This window comes from Cygnus atratus, chromosome 2 (genome assembly GCF_013377495.2).
Source record: "Cygnus atratus isolate AKBS03 ecotype Queensland, Australia chromosome 2, CAtr_DNAZoo_HiC_assembly, whole genome shotgun sequence".
In the NCBI taxonomy this organism is placed as follows: domain Eukaryota; kingdom Metazoa; phylum Chordata; class Aves; order Anseriformes; family Anatidae; genus Cygnus; species Cygnus atratus.
Genome location: NC_066363.1, coordinates 46,354,034 through 46,381,104, shown reverse-complemented (window position 1 = coordinate 46,381,104; position 27,071 = coordinate 46,354,034). Strand labels below are relative to the sequence as shown.

The 27,071-nt window shown below is 46.7% G+C and overlaps 1 protein-coding gene across 1 annotated transcript; it reads right to left on the bottom strand.

Annotated features, from left to right (window-relative positions):
- Positions 1-1,942: 1,942 nt before the first annotated feature.
- XCR1 (X-C motif chemokine receptor 1) lies at positions 1,943-3,221 on the bottom strand. The gene has a single exon (XM_035549718.1). It carries the CDS (start codon positions 2,957-2,959, stop codon positions 1,943-1,945), a length of 1,017 nt encoding a protein of 338 aa, XP_035405611.1. The 5' UTR covers positions 2,960-3,221.
- Positions 3,222-27,071: the final 23,850 nt, after the last annotated feature.

Here is a 27,071-nt window from a genome sequence, read left to right as displayed (position 1 = left end):
ACTATGCAATGGGGCCATAGAGAAAAGAGATCCAGACTCTTAGAGGAGTGCATTTAATGGACAAGAGGGAGCAGCACCAGGTTACAGCAAAGGAAATTTTGTTCATGTAAAATGAAAAAAATCCACCATGAGAATGGTTAAGCACTGGAACAGAGGACCCAGAGTAGTTTTATGCAATCTCTGTTCTTGGAGATTTTCAGAGTTTGAACAGACAAGGCCCTGAGCAGCCTCATCTAACAGGGACGACAGAATGCTGTGAGCAGGGTAGGGGAGTGGCTGACCTCCAGAAGTCTCTTGCAAGCTAAATGAATCTATGAAAATACACAATTTTTCATTTGAAAATATCTCAAATTTAATAGGTAGTTACCAAAGGCAGAGAACAAAGGTAACAGTGTAATATTCTATTGAATTTCAGACTGTTTATTAGTACCACTTCATTATAGCAGGAGAGGAACTCTTCACATGCTGAGTTACTTTGGCAGCAGTAGGCAGCAGTACAATTGGGTAATATTCAGCATTCCCTTTACATATTCAGATATACTGTAACAAAATATGCTCAAGCTACAAACATTAAATAACTTGTTAAAAACTGAGCAGAGCAGGACTGTTTACATCTTTTGTGCTTCAGTTATAATTCCTGACTTTTTTAGATATGTATGAAAAGTACTGACATTAAAAAATTGAGGTTAGTGTAGCTCTAGGACAATGAGTTGAATGACAGTTTGTTGAAATGATGTAAGTGCATGAGACCTTCTTCCACTCACTGCTGCAGCATTTCCCCCTCCCAGAGTTTTGCTGGTATCCATGAAGTACTCCAGGTTTACAAAACACAGAAGAAAAATGCGGAATCCTTTGTCCTTCAGTAGGCTGTCTCTTCAAAGTTTAAGATATTGAATTCCGGTCCAAAGTCTTTTGAAGTGCATAAAAGCAATCATATTCATTTCAAATGTCTCTTATCCCTTATCAGAAGACAAGAGCCAAAGTCTGGTTTCCACTCCGACCAGATCAATGGCAGCTTCCGCTCTTCCATGGTTTGTCTGAACACAAGTGAGTTCCCTATTTGATTAATGAATAGCCTTATTTTTACTTTTTAAGCTTTAGGCAATTATGGTAGTATTGGGATACTATTGACCTGTTCAGAGAGGTACATCTGGTGATAAGGGACAAGATATGATCAATGTGTTCTGGCAGCTAAACTGAAGCACAAATTAGAAACTGCAGGCAAACCCTAAGAAGACTATTTGGATGTGTCATGTATGTCTGCCCCATTCACTTTTCCCTAGGCATTTTTGCTTCCAGATAGTTCTGATACAGGGTATCATACTATGGGCATTCCCGAGTTTCTGCTTTTTATAAACTATACAAAAGCTGAGAAAAATCTCTTGTCAGCTAAGATGGCTGCCAAAAAAGCTGACTTATTACTTAGAACCATTGTCAAACTACTGGTTGGTGAAATTTTTACTCTAAGCTAGTTTTATATACATTTGCCTATCAATAGGTAAAATAACATTTACACACAGAGAGAACCAGTGAGTTCAGCAATGACAAACACTGTGAAGCATTAAAAGCCACAGAAATCCTTGTGTGTCCATTGCTATAATAAGTGTTTTAAGGTAGGCAAGAAAGCAATGCACACCACCATTCATGTTAAGACCTGATGTTTAACTCCCAAAGGAAAAAGCAAACTTTTTTTTTTTTTAAAGAAAAATGAAATAAGAGAAAATCCATCTCACAGTGCAAAAAAAGCATAAGGTAAGACTTACAGACCAATGAAGTCACTTCTCCATCCCACCACAAATACATTTTAAAGTTATTTTCCATGTTTGCAATGAGTAAATTTATGTCGCTTTCTCAAGGAAGTGACTTTAAGAATTAGAGATCATCCATGGCTTTTCAAATCTTAAAGTTTATCCAGGATAAGTGCTAATAGTTAGGTGTCCCTTCAGTAGATGGATGCATCTTCATAGTGAAATTTGCCTTGAGAACAGATCCTGGGGCTGGAAACTTGACTGTTGCCACAAGGTAAGCACTGGCTGCATAGACGTATCAAATGTCTCTTGAATTTGACTCCAACAAATACATAAAGCACAGGGTTAAGGCAGCAGTGGGAGAAAGCAATTTTACGGCTGATGTGAAAGGCAAGGGTGGTGTCTTTTTCATACTGACAGGTAGATGGTGGAAAAGTAATCAGAAAACTGAGGATGTTGTAAGGTGCCCAGCTCAGGAAGAAAGCCATCACGATAATGAGGATGAGTTTCACAGTTCTGTGCTTTCTGCGAGATCTTGTTCCTAGCAGAATTATCAGTATCCTGAAGTAACAGAATATAATAACCCCAAAGGAAAACAGGAAGAGTACATTTCTCTGATAAACATCCACCTTTTTCCATTTCCAATCATTGTAATCACAGGTCTTGGACCCATCCACGTCTTCTTGAACTGTGGTGTGAATCACCTCGGGAACCACAATTAAAATGCTACAAGTCCAAACAACCAAGCTCACCAGAGAACCACAGCATTGTGTTGGGGATCTCAAAGTGGAAAGAGGGTTCACGACGGACAAGTACCGTAGAATAGTCATGAGAGTCAAAAAGAAAACACCACTGTAGTAGCCAATGGAGAAAATGGCATTCATTGCTTTGCAAAGAAACTCACCAAAAATCCACCCGAAGGACTGGTCCACTACCCAGAAAGGCAGCATGCAGGAGAATATCAAGTCAGAGACACAGAGATTCATGATGAAGATGTTTGTTAAAGACACAAGGTTTTCATATTTGAATAGGATCCATAACACCAGAGAATTTCCCAGCAGGCTAAGAAAAAATGCCAGAGTGTAGATAACAGTAGTGAAATGGGTATAAAACACAAAATAGTTACCCATTTCACAGACATTGCTTTCATTAATGGAATACTCATATGAGTAATTGTTATCTGAATCATCTGGATACTGTTCTTCATCCATTTGGCTGTGCAAACCTAACACTGTTCTCTAGCAGCTACTTCAAAGAATCACAGGAGTGAAAATAATGTATTTGTGAAAAGCAACACAATAACATAAGAGTCCCACTCTGGATGCTTCTGTTTTAAAGAAGAAAAGAAGCAGTGAAACTATCTTATTTGTCCTAGTTTGGGGAAAGAAAGGAATCATTTCCTCTTACGAATACAGCATGAACAGGTAGATACTAAAGATTTTCCCTCAAAGCATCATCAAGATCTTAAATAATTAAGAAGTCAGAAACTAAGATGTTTCTAAACCAATATGGTCAGTGACAACTGCTAATTAAACCTTTATTATGTGAATGTTGATGGCATAGTTTTTTAATATAAGTATCTCAGGTGCCAAGACTTTCAAATCTGCTACTGTTTTTTAGGTTGTTTGAAGTGGTATAAAATTTCGAAACACTTGACCATGTATGTGATTCTTTGGTACTGAGGTTCAACACTGGAGAAACAGAAAGCCATGGAGTTCCAGTATCAACAAGGGCAAGAACTAAGAACAGGAAAAGCTTCCTTCAGATTTTTGTCTAGGGATTGGTTGGTATCTAAAAGCCTGCACACTCTGGTGGAAGCACACCTGAACTGGGCACTCAGAGCATCGCTGTGGCCTGTTGGTTCTCAGAGGTGTCATAAGAACAGAGCTCACACCACAGGCATTTCTAAGGGCTTTACCTCTCCGCCTGTTTGCAGATAGGAATGTAACCCCAGCGTGATGTCTGAAATGGGACAACAGCATCAAAGGTTACTGGGACTCGGAAGATGTTATACAACCAGGTGAACATACAAGGGTAGCATGGTCACAGTGGCCTTGTTTCTTTACACAGTTGGGCTGAAAATAGGTATAAAAAATAAATATTGGTGCCAACCAATGGTTCAAAGTCTAAATTAACATTATCCCAGATGAAGGCTTACCTGCAGCACCGTGTTTCAATCCTGATTTGACTGAAGCCAGTGACAGACCTGCCACTGACAAGAAGGAAACTCGGGCCAAAATTCTGTTGGTAACATTTTCATTTTGGGGTTAGTGAAAGCATTATCCGCCTGCTACAGCCAGGAAAAGATTCTCGTCAGAGTATCTGCCGTTGGAGGACAGAAAGGTTTTGTCTACGCCAGGAAAGAGAAGCAGGGAGCGCTGCTGGCTCCTGGCAGTTGATGCCGTCCATGCCCGCAGGTGGCTCTGGTCAGCCAGAGCTTGGCACAGGCAGCACCAGGGACCACTGGGATGTGGCCACCCAGATTTGGAGGCGAGGGACGTGGGGTGTTTAGTACCAGGTAGCCCCTGAGACAGCGAGTGGTTATCACCAGAGCCACCGACCAAGGTGGGACCTGAACCTGCGGCCTTAGGCTGTGCCGTGCCGCCATCTTCAGGCAGGCTGGGCAAACACCGCCCGAGGCTGTCAGGTTGATCCCTCTCTTCAGCAATACATGGTCCTGACCATCGTCGTGCCCTGTTTCAGCCCAGGCTGGAGGTCTGGCTCCTTCCTGGGGACTGCCCTACGGAAGCAGAGAGGCCTCTTTGAGAAAGGGAAAGGTCCTCTGTGACCAGTTGTGTTCTGCTCTTCACACCCCTGCTGAAGGGCAGACTGTGCTCGGAGACTGGGTCCCCACTGCTCGTCCTCCTGCTCGCTGTCACGAGCTGAGCATTACTTACAAGGCACAGACAGCCGCTTTGCAAAGGTGTTTTGAGACCGTGTCAGATAAAGGATAAGTGCTAATTTAAGATAAAGATATGAACCCTTCTGTGTGCTGTCTCAGATCTGGTGATAAGAGGTGGTAATTTTTTCCCCCAGTCTGAACAGACTGTGTTCATCCTCTGCGACACCACTGATCCTGAGCATGCAGGCACACAAGTAGTTGAGACAGAAAACCCTTCCAGAAAATCCAGCTGCTTCCACCTCCAAATCTCCACCCACCCGGGTACCTCGCACAGCAGACTCAAAGTGCTCTGTCCTGCGCTCTGGGAGGAGACAGAGACACGGTTACATGGGGCCAACTCAGAAAATTCACTGCTCTTCCTCTCTGGTCTTCTGCCAGGCACTTCTAGAGAAAGAAGAATGCTTCTGGGAACTAGTTGTTTCTCAGTTGCTTCCTAATGCTGCAAGGAGAGCTCTTGGTGAGTGCCCTGATTCACAGCATAAATTCATTTGTCTGCCTGGGCTTTCTTGCTCAGTGAGGCTGGAGCCACCTTCTCCAGTGGTGCTGCTGCCATTGTGATAAATCTGGACAGTGGGAATTTGAGCAGGCAGAAGAAGACACTCCGTCCTCAAATGGGCAAGTCTGTGGGCTGCCAATGCACTGGTGCAAAGCTGCACAGCCAGGCAAAGCCCCTGCACCCAGGAGCTCACCACCTTGGCCTCCAAGGACCGCAGGCTGCCTGGCATGCTGTGCCATCACGCTGTACTCACAGCACAGGTGAGAACCAAGTGGGTCTGAGGATGTGCTTTGATATTATGTTTGTACCAGCTGGGAAGCCTCCGCCAGGCTGGTGACAGTAAGGAGTGCCTTACAGGAACCTGAGCCACTTGTATCTCTTCCTTCTAGCTTCCGATTTAAAATAAAACTCCTGGGATCAAACCTGTATTTTTTCTGTATTGCATTTGATCTCCTTCCTTCTTCTCTGTGAATAAGAATGCATTACGATGCATAGATTTTTCAGTTAAGACATGCAAAGCAGATAAAAACTTGAGGTAATTAAATCAACAGGTTAAGAACATGCTAGCACCACACAGGAAATGCAAATCACAGAGCTGTTTTCAGTGTATATATAATGGTACAACTGAGAGCAGAAGTTGGCTGGAGGGTGGAAATTACCTTAATTTCTGTTGTCAGGACAAGTAGGAACAGAATAAAAACACATCCTACATTTCAAAATCATCCTTGCCCCTGTGAGGAGCACTCAGCAAGGCATTCAATGTTTGTTTCACTCTCATCCAGAAAATTACGTTTTACCAGAAGCTATCATTTTCAGCCATGCTGTACTTTGTCTTAGAGCATCACAGAAAAATATAATAATTTTAACACAGAAGTGCTATTATTAAATTTATCTAATATTATCTAATTCAGTTTTGTCTTTCTCTGAATATTCAGCTAGACCTCTGTCAGCTGGAGATACATATTCTTCATTAGTTTTTGGTGTTTTGTTTTGTTTTGTTTTGTTTTTTTCAGCTGAGCACTGGAAAGAGTGTCTGGGGGGAATTTTGCCTGTTCCTCTCCTTCCCATTGGAAGGAGAGGCAGCAGTGGGAGCCACATTGTGGTGGGTGTTACACCAGCTCTTCCCTGAGCACAGACAGCAGAGACAGCCCCCTCACAGCGGGTTCCTGGCATTTACACGGAGAAAGCGAGGTTAAGCTCATCTTTATTGGGAAGGTCCAGTCCCATTAGGGATGTGCAATATAGCCTAGAGGCTCGCAAAGACGCCCCCTATCACAAGGCATGCAATAATGGGAGCTACCTCTGGAGCATCTTGGTCTCACTTTATTCAAGCTCCTGCAGGAGCTTCTGGGCTTCATAGTTTGTTCACCAGGTTTCTCAGGAAAAATATAAAGCTAGCTGGTTCAATCTTTAGCTACCCAGGCAGCAAAGGTGAAGTCAGATTAGTTTCTGTTCCCCTGGTAGCTACTTCCTTAATCAATGTCTTGTTTCAATTTGGAACAGAAAAAAATAAATCCCAAATGTGACCTTTTTGGCAGAAAGGTATTTTAGTTTTTCAGTCAGATTTATGGAGCAGCTTTTTTTGTTTAAAGGAAGCTAAAACACTTTAAATAATGTTTCTCCTGCCCTAACCAGGACTGGCACCAGTCTAGGAGCACACCTTTGGAGTTACATGCACGAGATGGGCAGTAAAGTCCTGGAAGTCATGATTAGGATGTGGGCTTGGCCCAAAGTGCAAACAGATATAGACAGCATGGTCAGCACTGAACTTCTTGTCTACCTTAGAGGAGCTTTGCACATGGTGACAAACTCCTTCAGGACATGGATGAAATACTCAGAGGTAAGCCAGGACATATGCAGACAGCCTGCCATGGCCCCTACCTGAGTTTTGCACTGACTTCTCTCCACACACACCCATGTGCACATGGCCTCTCAGAGGACCAGCCACCCCCATGGCCTCATCCCTCCTCCAAATACTGCAGTACCAGGTTGCTCAGTGTGCCTTAGGCACTGCACTATGCATCCTGACTGCACCCATACAGCACTGCAGAGGTCACCAAAATCTGTGGGGCTTTTTGCTGCAGGAGTCCAACACTGAAGATGCTTTAAAAATCTCACCTTCTTTCCCATAAGAGGTCAGTGGGGCTTCCCTTGCCCAATTCAATTCTATAGAGCCCCAAGAAGGCTATTTACTAGCGAAAACCCTTACTCAACTTTTAAAGCAAAATATTCTCTGGAGTTGGGGTTGTTTTCTGGGACTGGTGCTTACACCTGTGCCTCACAGGTTTCAGAAGGCAGGTGCCACACACTCCATAAACCCATCTCTTTGGTGGCCTCCTGTTGCCCCTGAGCTCTGCCTCTCAGTCCTGGCCATCAGCCCTGTGAAAACACATGTCTAGGGAGGAAGAAACATCTCAAATCAAGCCCCAGGACCCCACTCCTGACATTTACATATGTGTTCAAGTTTACATGCCAAGTACCACTACAGTCAAGGCAGGGACAGCCCATGGTATATATATATATATATATATACACACAGAGAACTAATGCCTGTGGGACTTGCCATGCAGAGAGCAATGCTTGTTAGCCCCAGCTGAAGTGCTGCCACAGCACTGCTGAAGCAGCAGCCTTCCCCCTCATCCAAAATGGCTGTGTGGGTACAATTGGCAGCAAAGTCTGTTTTTACAATGAGGAAGAGGTTATGATGTTTTCTTCTTGCCCTCTCCAGCTTCTCCTTTCCCAAAAGCTGCAAGCACGCCCTCTGGACCCTTTATTACAGTTTCACAATAGCTTCCTCTCTTCTAGAGGTTGGAGGGGAAAATATCTGGCATTTGCACTCTGGCACTGCTTTTGAATGAGTAGATATCTTTATAACTATCCCAAACCATGTGTCTGGGCAGAAGAGATTGCAAGGAACAAAAATGCTGCGGCGTGTCGCCTGCTGGATGTGCTGGATTTTGACAGGCCCATCCTGGAGCACTGCAGCGGCCCCTCTCCCACCACCCTGCTGGTTTGCAGGACCTTGGCTGTTACGCTGGAAAGTACAAGCAGAGCCCATGGCACTTTGCTCAGCAGGTTTCACTGGTGCTTGGCAGCAGCTATCCAAGTGCTTGGGCAGGAGCAGCAATGGCCAAAGAGACCTGCGTGGCACCCAGGCTGCGGTTGCCCACAGCAGGCCTCGCGCCAGCATGGTTGCAACTCTGGGTGTCCCCGGCACTCCCTTGGGGAAAGGGGAAGAGGCAATCCGGCCTCTTCATTTGGCTGACTTTTTGTAAATAAAGAAATATCAGTGTCTGGCACGTAGTTGATTTCTCTTAGTAGCTACATTCTGGCAAGGCAGCTGGTGCTGGAGGCCTTCTTGCAGGCCAGGCGGTGATGTGACGTACCCCTTTCCCATCTGCTCCACAGAGACTATAAACGCTCTGTAACTCAGCTGTGAAAAGAGCATCACTCTGCCTAGTAGTAGCTGATTTTTTGTTTTGTTTTGTTGTTTGTTTGTTTTGCTGTTTTTTGTTTTGTCAGATTAAACAGAGCAAATCGACTTCTTACTTCCACTACTAAGGGAGAACATATCTGTAGGTTTCTACTGTCAACAAAATGTTGTCACACACACACACAAAATGTCTATGTTTAGATATATCTGTATACTCCCCATGATATAGTGCAAGATCGGGCTACTCTTAAGAGAACTCAGACACTATGCCATATGTTTAATTACTAACCTTAAAGCTTCCTAAGAGTTCTATTGAGTAAAATATGTGTGAGGAAGTTAAACCTATTCTCTCACAAATTATTACTGACACAAAACAAATATGATGAGCAAGGCAAAAGAGTGCATTTTACCCTCGGGAGAAATAATTGCATGTCTTCCCTCTAAAACCTAGTAAAACGAACCCCTCCACATAAAATTCATGAATTCATTTTCATGGTTAGGCACAACTTGCAGAACATGGTTGTATTTTTCTATGAAATTCCATCGCTACCAGTGTATTTAAGCTATAAACACCCAATGTATATCTTTTTCTATATAAACAATATGCCAATATGCCTAAAGAATCTGTGCACAACATCTTGGATGGGGAGAGCAGCATCCTGCAGTCCTGCTCCATGCAGCTTCACAAGGTTTTATTTCAGAAAGAGGCTGTACTGACTGATGGAAGCCCTGGCTGCCTTGGGACGTCCATTGCTGCTGCTGGGCCTCTTCCTGCAGGAATGACACTGAAACACAGGGAAAACAGCCCCGCTTCTGTGAGCCTCAGTCACTCAGTGCTCTCTCGAATGGGCACACTGCAGCTTTGTGAAGACCAAGACCTGACATATGTGCTCAGAGGGTTATGGCATGGTGTTTGCTTATCATCAGGTTAACTTTGTTGGCTGTCATGTTATCCCTGCTTTTCTCAGGGCAGCAGCTGCTCTGTGGTCTCACAGCACTTTGGACAAGGCAACCATTTGGCTTTGGTGCAGATCTCTTGAGGCTGTGGACGTGAAGAGCTATGACTGTCAAGGATGTGCATCTGAGTGCACCTTGCTGCCACTCTGCTGTCACCTGTTACTGAGCTACCAGGCAAACAAAATTACCACTCCCCATTGCAGCCAGTGAAGGCGACAATGCTAGAAAACCAAATGAAACAATAAAAATACAAAATAGAGAAACCACTCTGCCCACCGCTGACCGCTCATTTCCTTTATGCCTCACAGAAGACAGCACACAGTACCCTCACTGCACCCGATGGCTGGCTGCCTCTGGAAAGTACCAAAGGCCGATGCTGTTCTCCAGGTTAAATTTGGAATTGGAGAGAAAAGAGAAACATGAGGTGGTTGAATGTGTGACAGCTTTTAAAACAACCCGATGGCAAGGTACAACAGGCAACTGGAATGGCCTGAAGATTTACGGGGCTGAAACCCAATGGTGTTTTAAATGGAGGGGGTGAAGCCCGAGGCTTCATCAGACCCTGGAAAAGCAAAACTCAACTTTTCAGAATTAAAATGAAGTTTTCTACAGACAAAAGACAGAGCTGAGGAGTTTTCTTGTGTTAGGCTGTTTCCAAAACAGTGCCATTGTTTCCCAGTTCTCTTTTGGATATGCTGATGAGCTAATGCAAAGCCAATTGCATTTAATGAAACCTACCCACAGTTACATCTGGAGAACTGTTTATGTTAACAATGAGGCAACTAATAACTTGCACCAGAAAAAAAAAAATCAGCCACAGCCAAAAACACTCCTGTGCTGTTTTAGCCACTACTTCCCCAAAATTCAGCACTTCCCTCTCACAGGGCATGTCTACTCATGGGTTTGAGGCAGGCCAGAAGCACAGCTTAGGCAAGGTGCATTTGCAAAAGCTTTATTTTAATACAGAAACCCCTCTCCTCAGATATTTTCCCCCAGCTGTTAAGAAGGGCTGTGGAAATGATGGCTGTGTGGGCTGTTCCTGTGATGGTTTCAGTCCATGTGCCAGCTCTGCACAGCTGTGTGAGACCCACCTCTGAGCACCTCAGCCCATGCTTTCAATAGGCTTTTCAGAGAAGAAATCCTTTCCCTTGACTGCCCCTGTGAGCACAGCTGTTCCTTTCAAAGTTTTGGGCAGAAACATTGCTGCTTGAAACATTCGGAAGGAGCCCAGCAATTAGCGCATGAAGATCCTGCTAGACATGGCTTGCTGTCATGCCCCCAGGTCTTTTTTGCCAACATTATGCTTGTCCCCTTGTACAGAAGATTCATTGTTGCTGAAAGACTCAGCTTGAAAGGCTTTATGCCAGTGCAGCCACTGCACTTTGCAGAAGGCATCTGCCCGTTTGGCAATCCATGCGGTTCATGCACGCATCCTTCAGCGCCCAAGTATGAGCAAGCAGGTGGGCAGCAGCAGCGAGTCCCCTGGGAAAAGCTGTTATTTAGCCAAAAGCCTGATGCAAGGCACATTCCACAGCAGGAGGCAACACTGGGAGCTCTGTGAGTGAGGCATAGACGGACCGAGACAAAATCTTGATATTCCAGTTCCTGAGGCATTTCATAACACCTCCGGCCATCTGTCCTTTGACAAGATTTTGTGGTAAGTAACGGGAGGGCAGACAAGACTTTATGCAACAAGGGCTGGCAAGCCCTTCATCAGAACTGCTCCCCGTCTCCTGGGCCACACTGTGGGTAGCTCAAGTCTCTCAGGATGTCGTCTCTCCTGCTCAACTCCCATGGCAGAGGTGCGTTTGTCTTCTTCAGTGATACTATGCTCTCTTCCAGCCAGGAGCATTAAAAGAAAAACAGAGAAGCAAACCATGTCAAGCAACCACTGTTGCTCCTCTTACACAGAATCACGTTTGTGAGCTGGAAAGTCTGGCTGACTCCTTCCCCCAAACTGAAGGCTGGAAAACGGCAAGAAGCTGAAGGCAGTAATATAGTAAGTAGCTGTTAGCATGAGTTTCCAGTCTTGCGTAAAGGCCAAATAGTCTAGTAAGTCTGTACACTTACCACGTGATCCTTGTACACTCACCATTTTCAAATTATTCCTTACTTAAAACAGATTTTAATTACATTTGTGGATAATAATGCAGAGGTAAATCCACTTAATTATCCATGGTTGACCTGAAGGATCCATGTGGGATGCAGAGCTGGCTACAGGGCAAGGAGCAAGCCTTCACCCCCAGCTTCCACCAGGCACTTGTAAGGCTGTGCAGTGCCTGCACAACTGAGCATGCATTTGCAAAACCACCTGGAGTGCCTGCAGAGGCTGTTCTTTTGCTGGGCACAAGGCAGCCATGCAGGAAAGACAAGCTCAATGCAGAGCGCTTAGGTCTGGGGGTCTTTGGTGGCCTCTGTTTCTCAGAAGATGCAGCCAAAAAGCCACCACACTGTCATGGCTGTGTGAAATGAAGCAACCAAACAGTTTCTAAACTGCTCCTGAGCTTCGTTCCGGTTCTTCTGCTAACTCTGCCCTAGCTGAGCCTCAGGAACCTGCACTGCCGAGCTCTGGATGCTGATGATTTGAGGCTTCCTGGAGGTGGATGCAACAGCTCTCAGTGTGGACTCCCAGCTCAGCCAGAACTGAAACCCACATTATTTCAGAGCAATCCCTACGTTTTCTTCCGTTTTGTCACAAACTGATGTTTCTTTTTCTGAAACACACTGAGATTCTCTTTTACTTCAGAATTTCCACAGTGCTGAGAAGCCCAGCTTCTGCCAAACCCTATTGCAAGCTTTGTTGTATGACACTAGCAGTAGCATTATGTGGTTGATACGAGCAAAATGAGATTTGCAGAAGATGGTTTTAAACACCAGCTGACATAGACTGAAAAAAAAACAACCAAGATTCTTGGAGTAGATGAGCCTCAGAAAGTCCTTCACTTTCAAGCTCTCTTCTGTCTTTGAGATACCAAGCGGCTCAGCTCCCTGTTCACCACGTTGTCTTTTCCCACCAAAGTTTTTTGTTCTGGCAAAAGTTGGTACCAGTTGCTGCAGGTGCAGTCTTGCTGATAAAGACTTTCTCAGCCTGTGGAAGACACCAGCCAGGATACAAAATGGGAACCTATATGAAATAAATTAGTAGGAATGGATCATGACAGTAAGTAACTACAGCTTTTAGAGGAACTTTGGGGCAGTTCTCCATTAAGACCCATTAAGACTCATTTACCGGGGGATTTTCAGCTGAAGTAAATTTGTGGCATTTTACTGTCTTGAATAGAGATGCTCAAATTCCTACCTTGCAAAATGTCATTTTTTAAAATCATGTTCATAATCTCCTGTCTTTTACAAGTCAAAATTAGTTCTGTGGATATGAGTAAAACCAAAAAAAAAAAAAAAAAAGAGCAAAAAAAGAAAGGGAAGCCAAATCCTAATAATTACTGCTTGTATCTGGTCTGGGAATTAAACCATTATTGGTGCAGAGATGACTGTCAGGGCAATATCTCTGCTTGTTTTGGACCATGACACAGAGCTGTGTCATTTTGATGAGCAACCCAAGTGTCTGTGGGCAGGCAAAGAAATGCACTTAGCTGTATGTAGCAGTGCCTGGAGTTCCCTCTGTATCCTCCAGAAGCCAAACCTGATTCCTTGCAATATCTTTTCTCCACTCTCATCCTAGAGGGCGGCTTGTAAAAACAAAAGCTTCGTTTTGTATTAGGCTGCTTTAAAAATGGACAATTTATTTGCTTTTGTACAACATCTTGGCAATTCTTAGACTGATCAGCTTTCTAAAAAGACTGGCAATGATTTTGCTTTTTGTCTTAGCTCAGGCACAAGAGCACTGACCTGTTTATGAAGAAATTTGAGCTCACTGTAATCCATAAAACTGTGAAGTGTAAGATCAATCAGGACTGTGCTTCCCTGGGCTTCAGACATAATGAATCTTTATAATAAGACCAGCTGAACTGACAAGAGCCCCTCACACATCTTGCCTGCCCTGGCTGTGCAAAGTGAAGATGCACGTCTGGGTGCAGGGGGGCTGGTTAGCAGTAGGTGGCATGCTTGAACAGGGCGAACCTCTGCCTTTCCTGGACAGCCCAAGAAATGCCTTGCAAGAGATTTGGGCAGCTGTAGCTCTTTTCCAAGGGGAAGATGTTTAGCTGAGCATCTGCTCTTCAGCAGGCAGGTCCAATGACATCTACATCTACATCAACATCTAAATCTACATCAGCTACATCTAAATCTACGTCTACATCTAGACCTGCTGCAGGTGAACAGAGCTGCTGGAAAGTAAGGTTTGGTCAGACTGCCCAGATAGGCTATTTCTGGGACCTGTGGTCTTCTCCAGACAGCCATGTCTCTCCTGCAAAGCATGCAAAAGGCTCTGAGCACTGACGGCATCTGTGTGGGTGATTTATAGTTTGGTTTGTGAAGCTAGGTGAAAAGCTCAGCAGCAACAGAATTTTTCAGGTATACTTGAAACAAAAATATTTAGGGGTTGCTATTAGCGAAAAGAAAAGAGAAGAAAAACACCCATCTGCTTGGGACCAAAATGTCTCATGGGGGATGGCAGAAGGGCACTCTTATTGCCTGGTGTTTATTTCATTTTTCAAAGTGCAGAACGAGAAGAGAGGTGAACGTTGCATTTAGAAGCTGAAACCTTGCCTGTTGTCTTTTCAAAATGTTTCCCAGGCAGTGGTGGCAGGAGATGAGGTGGGGCAGTGCGAGCTCCCAAAAATATCCCCGTGAGGTGTGGGGGCACATGCAGCCAGTGATGTCCCAGGTGAGAGGAAGGATGCCATGGGCAGGGCTGTCCAAGCAGCCCCTGGGACCCCACAGACTGAAGCCCCCCTCTTTGATCAGGTGAAGACCACCACTCGCTGGGGGAGATGCAGGCCACCCTTGCCCTGTCACTGGCACCCTCAGGTGTCACCACACAGGGCAAGACCTGGAGCCCAGCTTACCCTCAGGCAGGGGAAAAGCTGGATCTGCAGCCTGGAGCTCATCCAGAAGCGATTCGGAGGGAGGGGAGAATCAGGGCTCAACGGAGCCTTAAAGGAGTTTCAAATGGGAAGCACACTCTGGCAAAGTCTGGTCCAAAAAAAGCATTATATTTTTATTGAAATCTAGGTAAGAGAACAGCCTGTTTTTTTCTTCACAGCTCCCCCACCTAAAGCTACTTCTGTGGGGAAGGAATTCGCAGGTGGCTTTGCGCTGTTTCACATGTCCCTGAATTAGAGATAATGAGGAAATAAGCGGTAGAAGCAAAAACTTGAGCAAGGTTGAGATAAATTAACTTGGCTGCAGCATTAAGGATGAGCTTTGGGCAGTGGCCAATTGCTGGCTGGCTTGAGGTGCGTGTCTGAGGGTCTCTAACCAACTGTATGACAGGTTCGGACGTGTGGACGGTGCACGGGGCTACGGGGAAAGTATATGTAGTGGTGAAAAATGGCAGTAAAGGCCTTCTGCTCAAGAGCCATCAGGAGTCCGTGTCTTTCATCCCTTCAGATGGTGACCCCGACGTGACTGGGAAAACAGCAGCACTGAGAGAAGCGTCCGAGGGGACCCCAGCCGAACAACTCAAGCTGGCGGCACCACGGCTTTGATCCCGGGACATCACCTCAGGAAGCAGGTGAGCGGTTGGGGCATTAACTATGGGAGCTCATCTATCGGCCGAGGAGGAGGTGATAGCTGTTACTGACTCAACTCCTGGTAAAAAGAGGAGTGAAACATGACCCACATAAAGTGAAACTTCTCACAAAAGAATGGGGCCCCGTCGACAGTTTGGGCAGTGTTTGGTTTAAAAACTTGGGAAAATGCTGGGACAACTCTATGGGACGCTGCCTCGCGGGGAGATACAACAGCCACTGAGGTGACGACGACCTGGCGCGCTTAGCGACTGAGACACTGAGATCATGGCAAGTGGAAAAAAGGGTACAGACTGCGGCCGCTCAGGCTACGCAGGCGGGTGAAATAAAAAGCGGTGACTGCGTGCCGCCAGAGGAAGTAAACCTGACAGATAAACCTTGGGAATAGGGGCAGAGACAATATCCCAACCCATGGACGCCACCAGCGCCGCCATTGCCGCCCGCCCGCCCGCCTCGTTGTCAGCTCCGGGCACCCGCCGCCGCCTGCTGCGTTCCTCAGGTTCGAGCGCCCGCCCGCACGCAGCGGGCGCTGCCATGTTCCGCCTGCTGCTGCACCCGGGGCCGCCGCCCGCCGCCGCTGCTGCTCCCCCCCGCCCCGGGCCGGCCTCCCCTCAGCCCGCCGGCCCTTCTGCTGGCCCTGTGGGTGGATCCCCTGAAAAGGCAGCCACAGATCTCAGCAGTGAAAACGAGAAACTCAATAAATCCCAGCAGCTGAAAAAAGCTTTCAAAGAATGTGGTGCTGTAGGGGTTTCATTCCACGTTGGAATTTCATCAGTATCTCTAGGAATCTTCTGCCTGGCTGTGTCAAGTGGTGTGGATATGACTGCAGTTCTCTTCAAACTTGGTTTCAGTGAATCACAGAATCGTCTAGGTTGGAAGAGACCTCCAAGATCACCTAGTCCAACCTCTGACCTAACACTAACAAGTCCTCAAATAAACCATAAATCGTTGCAATCTAAAAGGGCTGCTGGTACAAGCATATTTGTGTTGGCATATGCTATTCACAAATTGTTTGCTCTAGTACGAAGCAGCATTACTATAGTTTCTGTGCCATTTATTGTCCAATACTGCTGGAAGACTGCTTTCTTCAAACTTCCTACCACAAATCCGTGATGACTTATTGTTTTTTACTCACCCAACGCGGGGCTCAAGGAATTTGAGATAAGAATGATAGTGGAGAGAAATAACAGGCAAAACATGGACTGGATTTTTTTTTTTTATAAATGTAATAGTTGTGAACAATTTAAGAAAGCAGCAATTGTGGGGAATATGTTTCATGTTAGTGTGGTGAAGGGACGAGGGGTGGTGTGTGTGTAAATTGTCCACCTCGTCGGTGTTGTGATGATGTTATGTTTATTTCGGTGTGGGGAATTCTTTTTCTTTTTGATGTAAGTGAAGTTTGTGAAGATTGTGATAATTATAAAGTAAGAGTGTATTGTGATTATTCTTAAATATTTTCACAGAGGTGAGGGATGGAATGTAGTGGGTTTACGTGGCAAGCTTTTGGTAGCAGGGGGCCTTAGGGGTGGCTTCTGTGAGAAGAATCTAGAAGCTGCCCCATGTTAGGTAAGGGCCCCGGTGCTGACCAGAGCCGAGCCAATAAGCGATGTTGTTTGTGCCTCTGTGAGAGCAGATTTAAGAAAGAGGAAAAAAAAAAAAGGGGGGGGGAGGGGAACATGCTGTGCCACACAGCAGCTGGGAGAGTGAGAGGAGTGAGGAACAGCCTTGCAGGCGCCAAGGTCAGTGAAGAAGGAGGGGAGAGGCTCTCCAGGCATTGGAGCAGAAGACCCCTGCGGCCTGGGGTGAGGACCATGGTGAAGCAGGCTGTCCCCCTGCAGCCCATGGAGTACCACGGTGGAGCAGGGTTCCGTGCTGCAGCCCTGCTGCCACAGTTACCACCGTGGACACCCTCTCAGCAAGAACCAGAGGGAGGGCTGGAGTGGATGTCTCCACAGTAACAGACACCATGTTGTGGGGTACTCACGTTCATTAAATTCCATTGAACGTCAAAGGACCAATTGGGAATGACTGCAGTGTATTGCTGCTAGGACGATCAAGTACAACTTTGACCAGATTGTTTGTTTTGCTGGGGATAATTGACGCTGATTATAATGGACAAATCCAAGCTATGGCTTGGACACCGTCTCCACCATTGTCAATACCAAAGGGAACTAGAATTGTTCAATTTATTCTTTACGAGCAGTAGTCTGCAGGAGTTGGTTCAAGAACAACTCCAACAAGTACATATTGTTCCGACAAACAGCCCATGGAATTCACCTGTGTTTGTCATCAAGAAGAAGAGCAGGAAATGGAGATTACTGCATGATTTGCGACGAATCAGTGCAGTGATTGAGGACATGGGCTCCTTGCAGCCAGAAAACAAACAAACAAAAAAAAAAGAGAGAAAAAAAAAAAGAAGAAAAAAAGGAAAAAATAAAACAAAACAACAACAAAAAAACAGTACCTTTGAATATTGTATCTGACTCACAATATGCTGTAGGTGTCGCTCAGCACATTGAGAGGGCACATTTGAGACATGTCCCAAAGGAAAACTTATTTCTAAAATTTAAAGAGCTGTTATTTTTGGTAGAGCAGCAAGGGCACCCGTATTGTATTATTCACATGCAGAGCCACACCATGTCACCCGGTATTTTTGCAGAGGGTAGCGCACGCACTGACCAGCTAACTAATATGACCCTGACTGCCCCCGTGCCTAAGGTGCTGGAGCAAGCACGGTTATCCCATGCCTTTTTCCATCAATCCGCCAAAGTCTTGGCGAAACAATTCGCTATATTGATCACTGACGCCAAATTGATTTCCAAACATGTCCTGACTGTCAACAACATGTTTCGACCCCATCTTTAACGGTAAACCCTGGAGGTCTACGGTCCCTACAGTTATGGCAGACTGACGTAATGCATATTCCAGAATTTGGTCACTTGAAATAAGTTCACGTATCGGTAGATACTTCCTCTCATGCTATTTGGGCAACAGCTGTGGTGGGTGAAACTAGTTGCCATGTCCAGGCTCACTTCCGTGTTGCTTTCGCAGCGCTAGGCATCCCAAAGGAAATAAAAACCGACAATGGCCCTGCCTATGGTAGTCACTCCCTTCAAAACTTTTTTCGAACTTGGGGTATCTGACACATTACAGGCATTCCTCATTCCCCCACGAGTCAAACCATTGTTGAGCGCACACATTGTACCTTGAAAACACTGCTAAATAAACAAAAAGGGAGGAAACACCCAGGAAACACCACAGAACAGGTTGGGAAAGGCACTTTACGTAATGAATCACCTATCATTACCCTTTCCTCACAAAGAGGTACCGCCCATAGTAAAACATTACAAAAATATGAATTCTGCGCTGTCACAGGTGCCCCAATCAGAGCAGGCCTTAGTAATGGTAAAAAATTTAAATACAGGTCTTTGGGAGGGACCCCAGCCTCTAATAACTTGGGGTCGAGGGTATGCTTGTGTCTCCACAGGTCACGGACCAAGATGGGTACCAGCAAGGGGAGTAAGGCCGTGGTTGGCCTCCTCCTCACAATCGCTGCTGTCTTCGGTTATTGCCAGCCCTGGGTCTCCATCCAACCATGCCGCAACATCTGGGTCACCCTCGCCAACATGACAGGACAAGAAGCGATGTGCCTGCCCCTGGCTAGTGCTAACGACCCGTTTACAACGTCTGGTGGGGAACCTGGCAGATAACAAAGACTGGACTGTCTACTTACCGCAAGCGCCCCTAGAGCCACAGGAATTAGATATCCTGGGAAGTGTAGCAGCAACAGCATGTGTAAGGTTCAATTACATGGGCAAAACACAAACCATGAAACAAATCGTCAATGCCACACTTGCTCCTTATCGCAATGCATCTCTTTGCTGTAATTATACAAAACTATAATAGCATCATTCCTTGCACCAGGAGCTGCTCTGCTCGGCTGTGGGATCGACTGTGGAGCAGACGCCCCTAGGTGCACCCCGAGCATTTTCCTCGGAGGGACCTCCACTTTCAGCCACTCACCGCGGGAGTAGACAAGGAGCTCCTGAAGCCGTGGACAAATTATTTTAAGTGATATTTTCTTGCAGTATGAATGAGAAGTGCAAGAGGCCTCTTTGCGTGATTGTGTGATTGTGCTGTGCAAGTGAGACGCAGCATCGCCGCGAAGCAACATCCCTAGCACTTAGTGGCTTGTTGACTGATGTAGATTCTAGTAGTCATGCTACTTTACAATTGTAATTCTGCTTGTGATTTTCACCCTGTTGCTTACTGTACCTTGCTTATTGCAATGTCTGCGGTGCTTGATAGAAAAATCTATAGAAAGCGTTTGGTTGGTTGAAAATAAAAAAGGGGGAATTGTGGGGAAGGAATTCGCAGGTGGCTTTGCGCTGTTTCACACGTCCCTGAATTAGAGATAATGAGGAAATAAGCGGTAGAAGCAAAAACTTGAGCAAGGTCGAGATAAATTAACTTGGCTGCAGCATTAAGGATGAGCTTTGGGCAGTGGCCAATTGCTGGCTGGCTTGAGGTGCGTGTCTGAGGGTCTCTAACCAACTGTATGACAGGTTCGGATGCGTGGACAGTGCATGGGGCTACGGGGAAAGTATATGTAGTGGTGAAAAATGGCAGTAAAGGCCTTCTGCTCAAGAGCCATCAGGAGTCCGTGTCTTTCATCCCTTCATACTTCCACACTTTATCTGATAAAAACCACTCAATATGATAGTGAGATATTTAGCTTTCTATGTTCCCTTTCTCAAAGATGCCACAATACTTTGCACTGTCTTTGCTTCCACCTGGGTACACCAGCATTGCTCGTAAGCACTAAGGAGGGTTGTTCTGAATGATCTCTGTGAGGTGAGTGATGGAAGCATGCAAAACCTGGTAAAAAGAGATAAAATGAATTTGTCAGAGCTGCCGTCAGTGATGCTGGTTCTACCACATAAGGACAGTGTACTGGGTGCTGTGAAACCTGTAACACAGGTAAATAACACTGCTAGAGTTAAACAGAGTTAAAGCGGGAGAGAGATTAGAGGAACTGCTCAAGTCCTCTCTTCTGTGATCCCATGGGTACAAATCATGGATATCTGATCTCAATTTGTAATGAAAACAAGCAAACAAACAAAAACCCCAAACCAAACATTAAAACACTATTTGTAATGTAGGTATTTTTGTTCCAATTCTTCATCTAGGATTTTATAAGACTGTTACTATAAGTATCTGGGCAAAAAAGGGTATAATTTTGCTCTTTTATGCTGAAAGAGCTGTGTCTATTTCTTTTTTAATAACTACAGAGGGAAAAAAATAACACTGCTTGCACCTTGGCCTGCATACGCATCTTTATGTTATGTAAGAAAGTTCAGAAATTAAATTACAGGTAAAAAAGAAAGGGGAAAATTCTGAAATTCTGCCTGCCTTCACAGCACACATCAGGTTTGACTCTTCTGCTTTTCCTAAAGTGCTCTGCATCTGAGCGCTGAGATGTTCTGATACCTGCCAAATGAAAGATGACTAATAGAGATGGGAAGTGGTTTTCCTCTTTGCAGTTTTTTTTTTTTTTTTTTTTTCATATCTTTTTGCCTCAAATGGTGGAGGAACACTTTGGAGAAAACATGTTTGTCAAAGGTTTGAGCATATTTCCAATGCAGGGCTGAGAAAGCTTTGAGCCTTTGTTTGTTTCTGGAGGGAACTCTCCTGGTGAAACCAGACTTCTCAACCCCGATGTAGCTGAGGCAGAGAGCAAGCAGGCCCAAGAAAGTCCTATAAATAGAACAGCCACAGGTTTACTTCTTCTGCTACGAACAGCCAGGCAAAAATAAAGGCACACCTTGAAGAAAACACCCAACACCAGGCTTCTGCAGCTCTCTGTCAAGGTTCCCACGTGAGGAGAGAAAAACAGGGTTGGGCATTAGCAGGCTGGGCTCCTGCGGGCTTTCACACGCTGTCAGAGGAGGATGGGTGGGACACGGTGCTCGTCCAGACTGCTGCCATAAAAATTCTTGAAGATTTGTCTGACTGTACCCAAAATGGGTACATAACTGGTACAGTTAAAGCAGCACAAAACCATGCGAGTGAAATCTCAGTGGAAGTCTGGTTACATCGGTTTGTGTATCTGTGTATCAGCTACGTACCTTCCTCCCATCACGGCGGGCTGAATTCGTATAAGCCACGTTTAGATCAGATTTGGAGTAACTAGACACAGGTTTCTCTAAAACCTGCTTTGAGACTGACTGGAAGACAAAGTGCTTTGCTCATTTGAAGCTGAGTCAAATGACCTTGTGGTGGGTCTCTTGCCAGTCCAAAATTGCAGGGTTGAGGAGCACAGGATGCTTCAGTCCTTGCTGGCAAGAACCAAGGATTGGAGAGGGCTGGAAAGTAAAAGCTGTCCTTCCTCAGAAGATCACTGTTTCCCAATGAGAGCATCGAAGCTGACAGCTCAGGTGAGAACCACCTGCCCTGTGAAAGCCCCTGGGGATGCAATCACTTCTGCTAAGAACAAGGTTAAGAACATGGACCAAACCAGTGAGGCTGCCAGCCCCCTTCCTTTGATGTAAAATCACATCCACAGGCTGTGTGGTTCCCAAACTCACTGCGTTTCCACTCCTCAGCTTTGTCTCTGGAGTACAGCCACCCCAAGAGCCCTCATCTCCCATCGAACCGAGTCAGTGTGAATGAGCCCCACCAGGGATGGGAGGATGAAATAAGGCCAGAAAGAAACATCCCGGCAGCATTTCACCCAGTGCTTCGTGGTCACTGGATCTGCACCCGTGTGGCCAAATTTCACCCTCTGGATTGTGCTCAGCTGCAAGGGAAAATCAGAAGGGGAGGGGACATCCACAGCAGTGAGCTGTGGTCCTGCTGCGGAACTGAAGCCATTACGGCGATCAAAAATATATATTCTTAATTCTTAATTTCACTTGTACAGAAGGAAAAACAGGTAGTGGGGGTGGGTGGGGACAATCCAGGCCTTAATACATCTTCCTCTTCCCACTGCTTCCCTTCCAGGCTTGGCCCTGACCCTTCCCTTCACACGGGATGTTTTGTAACCTCTGCCCCTGTTGCACTGCGGGCAGCAACACAAACAGTCCCGTGACGACAATCGGGGTCCAATGCGTGATGGTGAACGTTCAGGATGTTTCATCAGAGTGGGTTTTGGCGTCAGGACCTCAGGCCAGATGCTGGCTCCAAGCCCAGCTATTCTCTGCTACCTCAGAGATCTGGACCACTGGAAACGGGATCAGAGCTGGAGACCCCGAGTCCTGCTGTTCTTTGGGGCTGAGACTGGATCCTAGAGGCGTGAGATGAAACTGTTGCCAGAAGGCAAAGTCCTGCAAAGACATCTTTAATTTATCTCTTCCTGAGACACCTCGGCTTATTTTTTCTTGTATGCTTGGAGAAAGAAGCGTGTCATTAAGGTGCCACAAAAATAACACGAAAGAATGGGTGGTTGAGCCTGAGGTGCGAGGCCAGGAGGCAAAGACCAAGGTCTGGAGTGGACAGGAGGAGTCACGCAGGGTGGATTACATCCCGGTGGCCATGACCCAGCTGAGGCTTTTTACCCAGGTCCCCTGTCCTCTGCTGGGCATGACTCATGGACAAGCCTGATCCTCACAGCACTTTGTCTAAGTAGCTTTAGAAAACTGTGGGGCAATGGGGGGAAGCATGCATGCCTTGGCAGATGTCTCCTCTATTCCAGAGGGACGTGGAGTAGCAGCTCCAGGGTGTGCGAGGAGGTGCTGAAGAGAGCTGGTAACGGAGCACGGGGTGTGTGGGCCGCCAGCTGCCAGCTCTGCAGAGCCGGACAGGCACACAGCTGTGGTGCCAAAAGTGGAAACCAAGGCACGTATTCAAATAGGCCTCGCGCAAAGGGGAACCGGATGCACAGAGGCCAGATTCGGCTCTCAGTTCATAGCGGGTTAAGTTAAGTGTTTGCTAGGGGAAGAAGATCATCTCTGTGTCTGTGTGGTGATGTTGGCAGCAGAGCTTGGTTCCTCTGGTTGATGCAGCGAGAGAGACAGACGAGAGAGAGGGCAACAAAAGAAAGACGAGCTTAAGCGTGGCCATCAACTGAAGGCCATGCAAGGCGTTTAATCCTACGCTCCTGGTGCTGCACCACCAGTCCTGCCCTGTCTTGGCTGTTCATGGCATCTCTCCCTCACTGTGCCCTGATCTTCACTCTCTTTACCCAGCTTCATTGCTCACTTCAGCTCTTCACCTGTCTTTTGTGGTACAAAGCCTCTCTTACTGCAGACGCAGGTGGCACATCTCAGCTGTGTTTCACCATGGCTGGTGAAGTGAGGGCAGGTTTGGCTGGATGTCAGCCTGTCTTCCCAAATCGGGATTGCTGCTTGGAGGGACATTTCCTCCTTGAGCCCTGCCAGAAGTGGCTGCATGCATGCCATGCTGGGCATGACCTGCAGGAAGATGGATGTCCAAGCCCCCATACACCACATACTGCTCTCAGACAGCTTGGGTGCAAACACAGGAGGTTTGGGTTTCCTGCAACCGTGAAGTCCTCACTGGGCACTGTGGCTACCTTGGAAACTCTTTCAAAGTGGAGGTTTCTTTGATTTGCAAAGAAGATTTGCTGCAGAGGCAGGAGAGGCTGTGGTTTTCCTGTTGGGTGCTTTTCGCATCATGACAGGTTTTCTTTTCCTGGGCACTGTGTACCCAAAAGAGCAGAGGGAGGCTGAGTAGCAGCAGGATCAGACCAGCACCCAGGGCTGGCTGTAGCATTGAAGGAAATAATAGTGTTGCAATATGTAGGAGCAGCACAGCCAGGCTCAACCCAAAACTCAGGAGGAGTTATTTTTTAACACAAAACTCACTCACGCCCTTGTGCCCATGTGCCCACAAATGTCAGACATTTGTCCAAGGAGTGCCCAGCATGTGAGCACCAATACATCTGTGTCCGGGTGTATTAGGGACATCTGTGTCCGGGTTTTTTAGGACTCCTGTCAGTGACTGGGGTCTGGACAACTCACTGTCTGGGTGCCACGAGCACACGCTGTCTGCATTCCTCCTCCTGCTGCTCTTCCTGGGCTGCCCAGATGCCCCTTGCTACTCAGAGCTGCCTCTGATGTCCTGGGGTGGCCTCTGATGACCTGCGGTGGTCCCTGATGTCCTGTGGTAGCCCCTGCCATCCCACGGTGGTCCCTGATGTGCAGTGGCAGCCCCTACCTCTGGGCATTTTGGCCAGCCAGGGGTTAGTGCTGGCTTCCAGGGATAGGAGGACTGAGTTCTGAGGCCTGGGTGAGACCAAGACTTAAATGTGCATTTCCCCTGCAGGAGGGTGCTCTGGCCATTGGGACAGACTCTGGTGGGGGCCTCCCCAGGGGGACACCTCCAGCAGACCCCAGGGGACACCAGGGGGAAGATGGTACACAGGGCAAGAGGCAGTGTGACATGAAGAAACACCATGTCATAGCCTAGTCCAGACCAGAGGACCCACACTGCTCCCTGCTCCAGCACTGCTCCAACACAGAGCTTTTGATCCGATTTCACGGCTTACTGTAAAATCCGCAGGCAACACCAGGACCCCACCTCAGGATCTGAGGCAGAGAAGCCAGCTGGCAGCCGCAGCCATCAGGGAGACCGCAGCCTTCATGTATGGAAAGGCACAGTCCAGAAAACTGGGCTCTACGTGTAGCTGAGCACTCGGGAAGGGGGAAGGCCCAAAACGCTGTCTCTGTGCCAGCCTCCGCTCCTGCTGCCCGCACGGCCCCCATGGCCAGCAGCTGCTGCCCCTGCCAAAAGCTGCTCCAGCTGCCCGCTGCCTCCACACAGCTCCTGCACCACTGGCCGAGGAGGAGGAGGAGGAAGAGAAGGAGGAGGCTGAAGCAGAGCTGACGGGGAGGTAGGTACTGTCCGGAGGTATGGGTGTGTAGGAATTCATTTTGCCAAGCCAGCGCTGGGGACAACCTGCCCAAAGCCTCCCACTGTTCCTCTCATTTCCCTTTCTGCAATCTTCTTTTGTATTCTGTGCCCTGCGAGGCCAAATTTCTGCCCCGCACCTCCTCCTCCCGCAGCTGTGCCAGCACCTGCTTGCAGGCTTGGTTGCTCCAGTGTCCCCAATCCCTGCGTTGTTGCACCCGAGGCTTCTGGTGGCAACGAGACGGCGCATCTGCCAGCTCCCTAGGGCTTGCCACCTCCTGTAACCTGGCCCCCAGTGCCTGTGCCCGAGCTGAGGGAGGATTTGAAGGCCAGGTACACTAGTGAGGGAGCAGAGGATGTGTTCAGCTCAGGCGCTGTGTGTTCACGCTTTGGTGCTGGCCAAAGAATTTACCCTTTTGCACGTAGCTAGATCTCCAAAAATGAGTCAAGTGAAACAGGAGACCTCTGTTTAACCCCTTGGCTGACATTTATGAGAGCATGATTTTCTCTCCGTGCATGGGAGTTCCCTCCCCAGCAGGTGAGCCCCCTCCTCCCATTGCACCTTGCATCTGCAGTGGCCACAGTCCAGGAGGGTGATTTTGGAACACCTTGTGCTGGCACAACCACCTGTGCTGCCAAGTGGTGAGCCGAACACTTTGCTGGCTCTGCTGGAAACTCTTCCTTTCCTTTTGCTTTATTTTTATTTATTTATTTATTTATTTATGTAAGATTCATTCTTAGCCAGAGCAGGCAGAACTTTCTGCTGTGCCCCTTGTGCATGCTCTGGGAAAGCACAGCCATGCTGAAACAGGAGTGTGCTCACTGTAGTTGTGGCTAGTTTTGCTAGACAGACCTGTCTGAGTCCTTTCCAGATTCCTCAGTTTGCTTCTGAGTCTTCTTGTTGGTTGTGTGTGTGCCCTAAAGCCTGCATGAAATTATTTCCTAAAGAATCTCTCAGAGGACCCTTGGGATCAGGAGTCTGATGGAGGGATAGAAAATGCTAGTTTTGACACCGTCCTGTGGCACATGAAGATCTCTTGTATGATTTTGTTGCCCACTGCCGCCCTCAGGCCATAATTTGGGACCATTGACCTAAAATATACCAAAAAATAGTTTTGTATTAAAAGCATCTCTGGCTTGTGAGTGACTTCCAGATGCAGGCAGGGCTGAATTTTTAACAGGGCGAGTAATGCAATTGCCATTTTCTGTCACGGATTTCTCGAGAGGCTCGAGACAAATGCGTTATTTCTCTATGCAATGACTTCCTTCTTTCATGCAATGGGAGAGTAAAAGGGTGTGCTTCATACAAAGCTTAAGACTGAGAAGATAAAGGAAATCATGTCAGGAGCACACTCATATTGTTGAACAGCATGCATTGCTGGGAAGTACATTAAATGTCAGCCTCCTGTGGTATATGTGGTCAATTGTCTGATGGCTTATCAGAATACCCATTCATATTTCAAAAGAAAAAGAAAACCCCAAAACATTGTGCATCTTTTTTTTTTTTTTTTAATAGTATAATCATAGTATAATCTCACCTTCCTGTCCTGAACTGTAGATCTATTTTACTGCATTTCAGTGGAGAATTTCTGGTGTAATTTTCTGTTTTTAATTTTCCAAAACTGGAGACTTAGAGAAATGAACTAAGATATAGCAGGGATAAATGGGGGTTCTTCTGCTCTGTCTTTGGACCCCTTATCTGATAAAAGCCCTAAGCACTCAGAAAGATAAACTCTCTTTGCCTCAGCTTATGACAACCACTGTTGGCTAAGTGAGGTGCAAGGCTCTGTGCTGCCTGCCACCACCTGCACTCTGGGCCCTTCTTCAAGAAAAGCTCACACAGGGAAGGTTTTTTGAGTTTGGCATCATTGGCTTTGCACATATTTGGTAGAATAAAGATGAAACAAGCAGAACAGCACTTTGGGTAAATGAAGGACAGGCTTCATTTCCAAGGCAATCTTTTTTCATTATTAACATTCAATATTTGTGACAAATCTGAGAACTTCCTTTTTCTTCA

Bases quoted from the DNA above. Each gene is read 5' to 3' on its own strand.
- XCR1 (XM_035549718.1), bottom strand. From the start codon at position 2,959: ATGGATGAAGAACAGTATCCAGATGATTCAGATAACAATTACTCATAT.